Genomic DNA, 12671 nt, shown 5'->3' with positions numbered 1-12671 from the left:
CAACAATGTGGGGTGTCCTATAAGTTCACCACCCCGTACCATACCCAAGGGAACGGCCTAGTAGAAAGGTTTAATAGGACTTTGAAAGGGATGATCGCTGGCCTAGAAGAGCCCCCCCGGCGTAAGTGGGACGTCCTGCTCCCCTGCCTCTTGTTCGCTTACCGGGAGGTCCCCCAGAAGTCCTTAGGGTTCAGCCCGTTTGAATTACTCTATGGACACCCCGTCCGAGGTCCCCTCAGTTTGGTTAAGGAGGGGTGGGAGGCAGCACCCCAGACCACCCCCCGAGATGTGTTCCAGTACGTCCTGGCCCTCCGGAACCAGACCAGGAAGTTCCGAGAACTGGCCGAGGCCAACCTGGAGGCAAGCCAAGAAGAGATGAAGCGCTGGTACGACCATAATGCCACTCTGGTCGAGTTCCAGCCGGGCCAGCAGGTGTGGGTCATGGCCCCCGTGAAGCCTGGCGCCCTCCAGGACAGGTGGACTGGTCCCTACAAAGTGGTTGAGCGAAAGAGTCAAGTCACATACTTGGTGGACGTCCAGTCGCCTCGGGATCCCCTCCGGGTCCTTCACGTGAACCGCCTCAAGCCGCACTTCGTGCGGACAGAACTGAGCCTCCTGCTGGCCACCGATGACGGGGCCGAAGATGAGTCTGATCCCCTCCCGGACCTCCTGTGTGTCAAGGAGCCGGATGGCTCCGTGGAAGGAGTGAACCTCTCCCTAGCCCTCACTGCCCAGCAACAAGCGGACTGCCGCCAGCTCCTAAGACAATTTTCCGACCTCTTCTCCCTGACCCCCCGGGTCACCGACTGGTGTTTTCATGACGTGGACACCGGGGACAGCCCGCCGGTGAGACACCGAGCCTACCGAGTTCCTGATCGGGTCCGGTCCTGCATTCAAGCTGAAGTCTCGAAGATGTTGACCCTGGGGGTGATTGAGCCATCTGACAGTCCCTGGGCCAGCCCCGTGGTCCTGGTCCCGAAGGCAGCGGCCCCCGGTGTCGCCCCCGAGCTCCGATTCTGCGTGGACTACCGGGGGCTCAATGACGTTACCCGAGCCGATGCCCACCCCATTCCACGAGCCGACGAACTCATTGACCGACTAGGGACAGCCCGGTTCCTCAGCACATTCGACCTCACCTGCGGATACTGGCAGATTGCACTCACCGAGGGGGCCAAGGAACGATCCGCCTTCTCCACCCCCGATGGGCACTACTGCTTCCGCGTAATGCCCTTCGGAATGAAAAATGCCCCGGCCACTTTCCACCGACTGGTGAATAGAGTCCTGGCCGGGCTAGAGCAGTTCAGCGCGGCATATCTGGACGACATCGCTGTTTTCAGTTCAGAATGGAGTGAGCACCTCCAGCACCTCCGGAGGGTGCTAACCGCCCTGCGCCAGGCAGGCCTCACAGTAAAAGCCAGCAAGTGCCAGATCGGGCAAGGATCCGTAGTCTACCTGGGGCACCAGGTCGGGAGCGGCCAGGTCGCCCCTCTACAGCCAAAGATCGACGCCATCCTGGCCTGGGAACCACCCATCACCCAAACGGAGGTCCGAGCCTTTCTGGGACTCACTGGCTACTACCGAAGATTCATTCGGGGGTATGGCAGCCTTGTCGGCCCCCTCACAGAACTCCCGTCTAAAAGACAGCCAAAGAAAGTGCAGTGGACGGCTGCCTGCCAGGAAGCTTTCGATGCCCTAAAGAAAGCCATGTGTACTGCCCCCGTCCTCCAGGCTCCCGACTACTCCAAGGAGTTTATAGTCCAGACCGATGCCTCCGAGCATGGCATTGGGGCCGTCCTGTCCCAAGTGAATGACCAAGGCCTAGACCAGCCCGTCGCCTTCCTCAGTCGGCGGCTGTTGCCCCGAGAACAGAGATAGAGCACCATTGAGCGCGAAGCCTTTGCCGTGGTCTGGGCACTCAAAAAGCTACGACCCTACCTGTTCGGCACCCATTTCAGAGTCCAAACTGACCATCGGCCCTTGCGATGGCTCATGCAGATGCGAGGAGAAAACCCCAAGCTACTGCGGTGGTCAATCTCCCTCCAGGGGATGGATTTCACCGTAGAACATCGCCCTGGTACGGACCACGCCAACGCTGACGGCCTCTCCCGGTTCTTCCGCCTCAGCGAAGAGAACCCCCCAAGATGATGGGCAGTTCTCTCCGGCTTTCAGCTGGGGGGGACGCGTGTTGGACCCGGCCTCGTAGTATGGCCCTACGTACCCCCGCACCACCGAAACCTGGTACCTGCAGCCCCAAGCACACGGCCCAGCCGACCCTCCCCACCAGGACACACGCACCCGACCCGGACATCCCCGTCCATGGCCTCTCTCCTTTCGGCCACCCCGGGCCCGCGTGCCCACTTCATGCACCAAGATGGCCGCCCGGCCCCAGCGCGACCCGGGCCTAGAGGCGCCACTCCGGCTGGAGGACATCACGCTTCCTGGGGATGAGAGAGGGAGGAGCAGTTTCTATCGCACCTCTGAACTCCCCTGGGACGATGGGTTTCGATCGGCCCTCCGGCCTCCCTGAGGGCTGGCTCCATGCCTGCTGGGTGTCTGGGACTCCTCCCGACCCGGCCCTGAAAGGATCAAAAGACAATGACAGGAAATCCCGACAAGCGACCCCCAGGTGACAAGACCCCTGCCTGCACAGACTCCGGACATCAAAGAGGGGTCGGCCTATAACAAGGGGTGCTCTGGGTCTGTCCGGAAGATTCGACGCTGGAACAACGAGAGCCTGCCGACGTGGTCGCGGCTCCTGGAACTTGGACCCTCCTGAGCCCTGCTGAGTGACTCGCGGCTCCCTGAAGATCGTAAGACCTCCGAACTTGTACCTGAGCCTGCTGAGTGACTCGCGGCTCCTTGAAGATCGTAAGACCTCCGAACTTGTACCTGAGCCTGCTGAGTGACTCGCGGCTCCTTGAAGATCGTAAGTCCTCCGAACCTGCACCTGAGCCCGCTGAGTGACTCGCGGCTCCCTGAAGATCGTAAGACCTCCGAACTTGTACCTGAGCCCGCTGAGTGACTCGCGGCTCCGACAGACTCTCACGGTCCCGCCGGACCCCGACTGCAACAACGTATCCCCCAGCTCGAGGATTGTGAGCTGTGCGCCGGCTACGTCCCTGCCTTGAACCTTTGCCAGAGACTGTCCCGCTACCCCCTATACCTTCCGAGACTCATTGAGCCCGTGCTCTCCTGGTACATATTTGCAGTGATAACCTAATTGATAAAAATTGATTTCTAAGAACACACGGTGTGGTCCCTCTGTGTCGTGTGGTGCCAGAAGTACGATCCTAGATACGAGATTCCTCCCCCTGGGGAGTCTCCCGCCAGTGCCCGGCTACGATACTTCGAGGGTGGGTCTCGGGGTAGTCAGGACCCTTTCCGGGCTCCTCTGAGGTCGCCGTCTAACATAGCACCTATTGTATCACTTATTTTGAGAAGGTGTGATGGCATTGTCTCTGCTCGTTGAAGTTGGATTATCCTCAGCAGTTACAGGTATATAGGCAGCTAACACTGGCATTTAAAAACATTTGCAATTGTGTTATTACATTTAATAATGGCACATCTATCAAAATATACATAGTTTACATAGAAGACGCTTACCTGTGAATTCCGATAATACACTGTCTTTTCCAAGTACACCATTTCCACCCACAGCAGAGACTTTGAAGGTGTACAGGTTGCCAGGTATTAAATTTGTGATGGACACATTTTCATACAATGTTGTTACATTTGATGCTGGATTCCCTAAAACTTGTACTAAATAGGTGCTTTTGTTGCCAGTCGGTGGTAGCCAGCTCAAAGAAATTGAATCTATGGTGATGTCTGTCAAACTTAGATTGTTGGTTACATTGGGTACTGAAATAGAAAAATAGAATGTGAAGTATCACTCAGAGAACCCTTTACATATTTGTCAGAAATATTTTTCGTACCTGACAAACTACAGAATTTTTTTTTTAAAGTTACCTGTCATTGGGAAGAATTGCCATGATAGATCTCTAATAGAGTGAGACACTTTCTAACACCTCTGGTGCATTGATTTGGTATTCCAAAACTTGAAACTTGTACTAAAGAATATAAATTCCCAGAAGAGCAATACAAATATTTCCAATGACATCTCTTCAGTTATAATAACGTTTTCACAACCCCCAACTGTGAGCAACTGTAACTTAATCCCATTAATTCTAGAAAAAAAAATCCCACAATTTATAACTGATACTGTATTTAGGTACAGATGTAATTTATACTTACCAGACATTTAGCCTGCCTTGCAAAATATGTGTTAATCAGAGACTATCTAATATTGTTCAATAAAATGAGTACATATAGATTGTGATTTAATGTGTGATGTAAAATGTTGATGAGATGGAATGTTTCAAATCAGGAGTGCAGATTGTTCCAACTGCTCCAGTTATTTTTTAAATGTCTATTCTACTAAATCCCTTTATAGCTAGCAGTTTATGCACTTTATATGGCCTTGCATTTGATCAAATGAACTCTTAGAATAATGAGTTAATGATTTTATCCATTTTAACTTGTTGACATATATTTTGTATTTGATTTTTGTATTGGAATGGGAATGATTTGATTTCAGATATTACTGATCACTTGTTCTGAAAATACCTTTTGCTAGTCTTTTTTTTAAAAAAATGACATCTCTGTTACTTTATAGCAGATTAACTGTTATTGATGTTTTTCTCATAAGTAGGAATTATATGATTCTTCCTATTTTACTTATTTCGCAGACGACAGCATGCAATAACTATTTTCATTCAACAGAAACTGACAAAGTACTATAAATAAGTAATTACGAATATATTTAAAATACATAGCTGTATTTATAAAATATTCTCACAGATATCTTTTGTCTTATGTCATAATTAGAAGAGTACATGGTATTTGCAGCAGTATCCCGGGTTGATATTTACACATAATAATGAAGCAATTAAACAATGCTTTTTCATTGTATTTAAATGTGCACTAAACCAATCTTATGTGGGTTTAAATTCAAATAACCACATGTATAGAGATTCAAAGTGCAACCATGACTTTGTGTTCATCAGTTGTACAGCTAAAGAGGTATTCTCATGAAAATGATAATGACAAACTCATTGTAAAACGTTTCTGCTGAGGAAAGCAGCTTACCAAAAAAAAAATCTTTATAACTCAACACAGTCAGCAGAAAAAATAATTTAAAAGTAAAAACTCCAAAAGTGGTGAGGAGACCATTTCAGTAAAGGGGCTTGCTTATGTGGATTACCTGACTGAGTTCAAATATACTAGCATGGAAGGTGTGTATGCATTCAAGTGTTTGAAATTTAACAATATATTCCTACTCTCAGACATTTGTAGTCATTCACTTAGAGCAATAGATCCGCATGTTGGGAAAGCATGTAAATGCACTCCTGACATGATTGTGATCACTTAAGTTTCCAAGAAGAAGCATAGAAAACATATCTTTGTGCATAATTCAATGATGCCTAATATTTATAAAAACAGAGAAAATGCTTTTCAATTGAGCATTTCATCACAAATCTTCATGTAAAACATTCAATATGGAAAATGTTATTCATGCTTAAACAATATTCTTTTGATTACTCCAGAAAATCGATTGCTAATGTACATAATCAGGCACACTACAAGGGCTATTTTAGAATACCTGAGAAATTAGTCACTTTCTCAAACACGCAAGATCTTTTCTTGTGAAATGACTTCAAATAGCTTAAACTCAAAGCCTAAGCAGAACTTTGCTTAAAAAATTCCAATTTGGTGTGGCATGGCAATCTTTCTGGTGTAGCATTTTAATTGGGAATTTTCTTGAGGATAGATTTCAAAAATTGAAAACCTCATAGCAGCAGACAAATAGCACCTATTGTATCACTTATTTTGAGAAGGTGAGATTGCATTGTCTCTGCTTGTTGAAGTTGGATTATCCTCAGCAGTTATAGGTATATAGGCAGCTAACACTGGCATTTAAAAACATTCACAATTGTGTTATTACATTTAATAATGGCACATCTATCAAAATATACATAGTTTACATAGAAGACGCTTACCTGTGAATTCTGATAATACACTGTCTTTTCCAAGTACACCATTTCCACCCACAGCAGAGACTTTGAAGGTGTACAGGTTGCCAGGTATTAAATTTGTGATGGACACATTTTCATACAATGTTGTTACATTTGATACTGGATTCCCTAAAACTTGTACTAAATAGGTGCTTTTGTTGCCAGTCGGTGGTAGCCAGCTCAAAGAAATTAAATCTATGGTGATGTCTGTCAAACTTAGATTGTTGGTTACATTGGGTACTGAAATAGAAAAATAGAATGTGAAGTATCACTCAGAGAACCCTTTACATATTTGTCAGAAATATTTTTCACACCAGACAAACTACAGAATTTTTTTTTAAAGTTACCTGTCATTGGGAAGAATTGCCATGATAGATCTCAAATAGAGTGAGACACTTTCTAACACCTCTGGTGCATTGATTTGGTATTCAAAAATTGAAACTTGTACTAAAGAATATAAATTCCCAGAAGAGCAATACAAATATTTCCAATGACATCTCTTCAGTCATAATAACGTTTTCACAACCCCCAACTGTGAGCAACTGTAACTTAATCCTGTTAATTCTAGAAAAAAAAATCCCACAATTTATAACTGATACTGTATTTAGGTACAGATGTAATTTATACTTACCAGACATTTAGCCTGCCTTGCAAAATATGTGTTAATCAGAGACTATCTAATATTGTTAAATAAAATGAGTACATATACATTGTGATTTCATGTGTGATGTAAAATGTTGATGAGATGGAATGTTTCAAATCAGGAGTGCAGATTGTTCCAACTGCTCCAGTTATTTTTTAAATGTCTATTCTACTAAATCCCTTTATAGCTAGCAGTTTATGCACTTTATATGGCCTGGCATTTGATCAAATGAAAGCTTAGAATAATGAGTTAATGATTTTATCCATTTTAACTTGTTGTCATATATTTTGTATTTTGATTTTTGTATTGGAATGGGAATGATTTGATTTCAGATATTACTGATCACTTGTGCTGAAAATACCTTTTGCTAGTCTTTTTTTTTTTTAAATGACATCTCTGTTACTCTATAGCAGATTAACTGTTATTGATGTTTTTCTTATAAGTAGGAATTATATGATTCTTCCTATTTTACTGATTTCGCAGACAACAGCATGCAATAACTATTTTCATTCAACAGAAACTGACAAAGTACTATAAATAAGTAATTCCGAATATATTTAAAATACATAGCTGTATTTATAAAATATTCGCACAGATATCTTTTGTCTTATGTCATAATTAGGGGTGGGCGGAATTTGCGTAATTGCGTTACGCAAATCTCCGCGAAACGGTAAAAAATCTCCGCGAACACGCAGAAATTTCGCGAGCATGCGGAATTGCTTGTTCGCGATGCTTTTTTCCTGTTCACAATTGCTGTTTGCGTGCTCGGGGAGAAATATCTCGCGAACACGCATTTTGAGAACGCGAACAAGCAAAAATTTCGCGAAATCGCGGAAAGCAGACTTTCGAGCAATTTCGCGTTCTCCGCGGAACGCGAAATTACGCAAATTCCGCAAATTCCGCGAGCGGAACGGAATTTACCGCCCAGGCCTAGTCATAATTAGAAGAGTACAGGGTATTTGCAGCAGTATCCCAGGTTGATATTTACACATAATAATGAAGCAATTAAACAATGCTTTTTCATTGTATTTAACCCCTTCGACGCGCATGACGGAACGGTTCCGTCATGCACGTTGGTTGCGCTGTGCGCATGACGGAACCGTTCCGTCATGGCCCCGCCCGCGCACGGAACCTTCAGCGTGGCGCGGAAATCCGCGCCACGCTGAAGGGGTTAAATGTGCACTAAACCAATCTGATGTGGGTTTAAATTCAAATAACCACATGTATAGAGATTCAAAGGGCAACCATGACTTTGTGTTCATCAATTTTACAGCTAAAGAGGTATTCTCATGAAAATGATAATAACAAACTCATTGTAAAACGTTTCTGCTGAGGAAAGCAGCCTACCAAAAATAAATCTTTATAACTTCACACAGTCAGCAGATAAATAATTTAAAAGTAGAAACTCCAAAAGTGGTGAGGAGACCATTTCAGTAAAGGGGCTTGCGTATGTGGATTACCTGACTGAGTTCAAATATACTAGCATGGAAGGTGTGTATGCATTCATGTGTTTGAAATTTAACAATATATTCCTACTCTCAGACATTTGTAGTCATTCACTTAGAGCAATAGATCCGCATGTTGGGAAAGCATGTAAATGCACTCCTGACATGATTGTGATCACTTAAGTTTCCAGGAAGAAGCATAGATAACATATCTTTGTGCATATTTCAATGATGCCTAATATTAATAAAAACAGAGAAAATGCTTTTCAATTGAGCATTTCATCACATATCTTCCTGTAAAACATTCAATATAGAAAATGTTATTCGTGCTTAAACAATATTCTTTTGATTACTCCAGAACATCGATTGCTAATGTACATAATCAGGCACACTACAAGGACTATTTTAGAATACCTGAGAAATTAGTCACTTTCTCAAACACGCAAGATCTTTTCTTGTGAAATGACTTCAAATGGCTTAAACTCAAAGCCTAAGCAGAACTTTGCTTAAAAAATTCCAATTTGGTGTGGCATGTGAATCTTTCTGGTGTAGCATGTTAATTGGGAATTTTCTTGAGGATAGATTTCAAAAATTGAAAACCTCATAGCAGCAGACAAATAGCACCTATTGTATCACTTATTTTGAGAAGGTGAGATGGCATTGTCTCTGCTTGTTGAAGTTGGATTATCCTCAGCAGTTACAGGTATATAGGCAGCTAACACTGGCATTTAAAAACATTCACAATTGTGTTATTACATTTAATAATGGCACATCTATCAAAATATACATAGTTTACATAGAAGACGCTTACCTGTGAATTCCGATAATACACTGTCTTTTCCAAGTACACCATTTCCACCCACAGCAGAGACTTTGAAGGTGTACAGGTTGCCAGGTATTAAATTTGTGATGGACACATGTTCATACAATGTTGTTACATTTGATGCTGGATTCCCTAAAACTTGTACTAAATAGGTGCTTATGTTGCCAGTCGGTGGTAGCCAGCTCAAAGAAATTGAATCTATGGTGATGTCTGTGAAACTTAGATTGTTGGTTACATTGGGTACTGAAATAGAAAAATAGAATGTGAAGTATCACTCAGAGAACCCTTTACATATTTGTCAGAAATATTTTTCACACCAGACAAACTACAGAATTTTTTTTAAAAGTTACCTGTCATTGGGAAGAATTGCCATGATAGATCTCTAATAGAGTGAGACACTTTCTAACACCTCTGGTGCATTGATTTGGTATTCAAAAACTTGAAACTTGTACTAAAGAATATAAATTCCCAGAAGAGCAATAAAAATATTTCCAATGACATCTCTTCAGTTAATAACGTTTTCACAACCCCCAACTGTGAGCAACTGTAACTTAATCCCATTAATTCTAGAAAAAAAATCCCACAATTTATAACTGATACTGTATTTAGGTACAGATGTAATTTATACTTACCAGACATTTAGGTGCCGATCACGATCCTGTAAAAACCGGGTACGAACCGTCGGACGGAGCATATTCTCCGTCCGACGCGTACCCGGTCGCCAAAATATACAAACATGGAATTACGATTCGCACGGAAACACCATTTCCGTATGAATCGTACAAAACCCCGACCAACGAAAATAAACATACAAATGCGATCCGGGAAAGCGCCGACGTGACGTCGGGACGCACGCAGCCTGCCATCACGAACCAGGAATTACGATTCGCACCGACGTCATCCCGCACGGACAATATTTTCCGGCTGCCAAAAACTGCCGGGAAATCAGGACGACGCGAACAAGGAGTACCTGTACGCGACGGACAGACATGGACCCGAACCTACGTGTCATCCCGGCCCTCATAGCAGTCGACCTCCTCTACAGGTTCGGACGCAGACGCTGCTGAAGGTCAGAACAACTAAGGGAGGGTGGAAAGGGGGGGGGAGGACCAGGGCCAGGCCACAAAACCCCCACCAAAGTCACACAGCACACATGCCCTGGACATACCTGACCCCCAGGCCCTGGTCACTACGAGGGGGTGGGGGCGTGTCCAGCAAAGCCAGCGTCCGCCACAACGGAAGTGCCTGACGACGCGAACCGGCAACACAACAATACAGGTACGTCCCGTACCCACGCCTTAAGAGCGTGGGTACGAGTCGTACCACGCCCACACCTACGTCACCCCAACAATGGCGGGACGGCTGTACCCACGTGGCAAAGGCCTGGGTACGGCCCGCACAAGCATTCCACAGCGTGGGTACGGATATGTACGGACCGTACCCCCACCCGCGTATGCATGGAGCATACCCCCCACCCCAACCGTGTCTGTACGACACGTACCCTCACCCGCGTATGCATGGAGCGTACCCCCACCCCAACAGTGTATGTACGACCCGTACCCTCACCCGCGTATGCATGGAGCATACCCCCACCCCAACAGTGTATGTACGACCCGTACCCTCACCCGCATACGTATGGATCATACCCCCACCCCAACAGTGTAAGTACGACCCGTACCCTCACCCGCGGACGTATGGAGCGTACCCCCCACCCCAACCGTGTATGTACGTACCGGACCCCCACCCCAACAGTGTAAGTACGACCCGTACCCCACCCGCATACGTATGGAGCGTACTCCCACCCCAACAGTGTAAGTACGACCCGTACCCTCACCCGCGGACGTATGGAGCATACCCCCCACCCCAACCGTGTATGTACGTACCATACCCCCACCCCAACAGTGTAAGTACGACCCGTACCCCACCCACGTACGTATGGAGCGTACTCCCACCCCAACAGTGTAAGTACGACCCGTACCCTCACCCGCGGACGTATGGAGCGTACCCCCCACCCCAACCGTGTATGTACGTACCGTACCCCCACCCCAACAGTGTAAGTACGACCCGTACCCCACCCGCGTACGTATGGAGCATACTCCCACCCCAACAGTGTAAGTACGACCCGTACCCCCACCCGCGTATGCATGGAGCGTACCCCCCACCCCAACTGTGTATGTACGACCCGTACCCTCACCCGCATATGCATGGAGCATACCCCAACCCCGACAGTGTATGTACGACCCGTACCCTCACCCGCGTATGCATGGAGCGTACCCCCACCCCAACAGTGTATGTACGACCCGTACCCTCACCCGCGTACGTATGGAGCATACCCCCACCCCAACAGTGTAAGTACGACCCGTACCCTCACCCGCGGACGTATGGAGCGTACCCCCCACCCCAACAGTGTAAGTACGACCCGTACCCCCACCTCGTATGCATGGAGCGTACCCCAACCCCAACAGTGTAAGTACGACCCGTACCCCACCCGCGTACGTATGGAGCGTACTCCCACCCCAACAGTGTAAGTACGACCCGTACCCCCATGGAGCGAACCCACACACGTGTATGTTCTAAGCGTACATATTGTTAAATAGGAGGGGTGTGTGCAGAGTCCTCCCAGCAGTGCCCAGAGACAGGAGGGGTGGGTGCAGAGTCCTCCCAGCAGTGCCCAGAGACAGGAGGGGTGGGTGCAGAGTCCTCCCAGCAGTGCCCAGACACAGGAGGGGTGGGTGCAGAGTCCTCCCAGCAGTGCCCAGAGACAGGAGGGGTGTGTGCCTATCACTCCCAGCAGTGCCCAGACAGAGGAGGGGTGTGTGCAGAGTCCTCCCAGCAGTGCCCAGACACAGGAGGGGTGTGAGCCTATCACTCCCAGCAGTGCCCAGAGACAGGAGGGGTGGGTGCAGAGTCCTCCCAGCAGTGCCCAGATACAGGAGGGGTGTGTGCCTATCACTCCCAGCAGTGCCCAGACACAGGAGGGGTGTGTGCAGAGTCCTCCCAGCAGTGCCCAGACACAGGAGGGGTGGGTGCAGAGTCCTCCCAGCAGTGCCCAGGGACAGAAGGGGTGTGTGCCTATCACTCCCAGCAGTGCCCAGACACAGGAGGGGTGTGTGCCTATCACTCCCAGCAGTGCCCAGAGACAGGAGGGGTGGGTGCAGAGTCCTCCCAGCAGTGCCCATAGACAGGAGGGGTGGGTGCAGAGTCCTCCCAGCAGTGCCCAGAGACAGGAGGGGTGGGTGCAGAGTCCTCCCAGCAGTGCCCAGACACAGGAGGGGTGGGTGCCTATCACTCCCAGCAGTGCCCAGACACAGGAGGGGTGTGTGCAGAGTCCTCCCAGCAGTGCCCAGACACAGGAGGGGTGTGTGCAGAGTCCTCCAGCAGTGCCCAGAGACAGGAGGGGTGGGTGCAGAGTCCTCCCAGCAGTGCCCAGAGACAGGAGGGGTGGGTGCAGAGTCCTCCCAGCAGTGCCCAGAGACAGGAGGGGTGGGTGCAGAGTCCTCCCAGCAGTGCCCAGACACAGGAGGGGTGGGTGCAGAGTCCTCCCAGCAGTGCCCAGAGACAGGAGGGGTGTGTGCCTATCACTCCCAGCAGTGCCCAGACACGGGAGGGGTGTGTGCAGAGTCCTCCCAGCAGTGCCCAGAGACAGGAGGGGTGGGTGCAGAGTCCTCCCAGCAGTGCCCAGAGACAGG

At 47.8% G+C, this 12671-nt stretch overlaps 1 protein-coding gene across 1 annotated transcript in view; it reads right to left on the bottom strand.

Annotated features, from left to right (window-relative positions):
* The window catches only part of LOC146788603 (receptor-type tyrosine-protein phosphatase H-like), a 184265-nt gene extending 174644 nt beyond the window's left edge, over window positions 1–9621 (bottom strand). Inside the window, exons 1-2 of the mRNA XM_085633175.1 lie at window positions 9615–9621; window positions 8971–9225 (exon numbers count right to left, since the gene is read on the bottom strand). Coding sequence (XP_085489301.1) covers window positions 8971–9225; window positions 9615–9621 — 262 coding nt within the window. The remainder of the gene's footprint in view (window positions 1–8970; window positions 9226–9614) is intronic.
* Window positions 9622–12671: the final 3050 nt, after the last annotated feature.

This window comes from Triturus cristatus, chromosome 11, assembly GCF_964204655.1.
Source record: "Triturus cristatus chromosome 11, aTriCri1.1, whole genome shotgun sequence".
Taxonomy (NCBI): domain Eukaryota; kingdom Metazoa; phylum Chordata; class Amphibia; order Caudata; family Salamandridae; genus Triturus; species Triturus cristatus.
The sequence above is the reverse complement of the archived record's forward strand: the minus strand, read 5'-3'. Positions and strand labels throughout refer to the sequence as shown.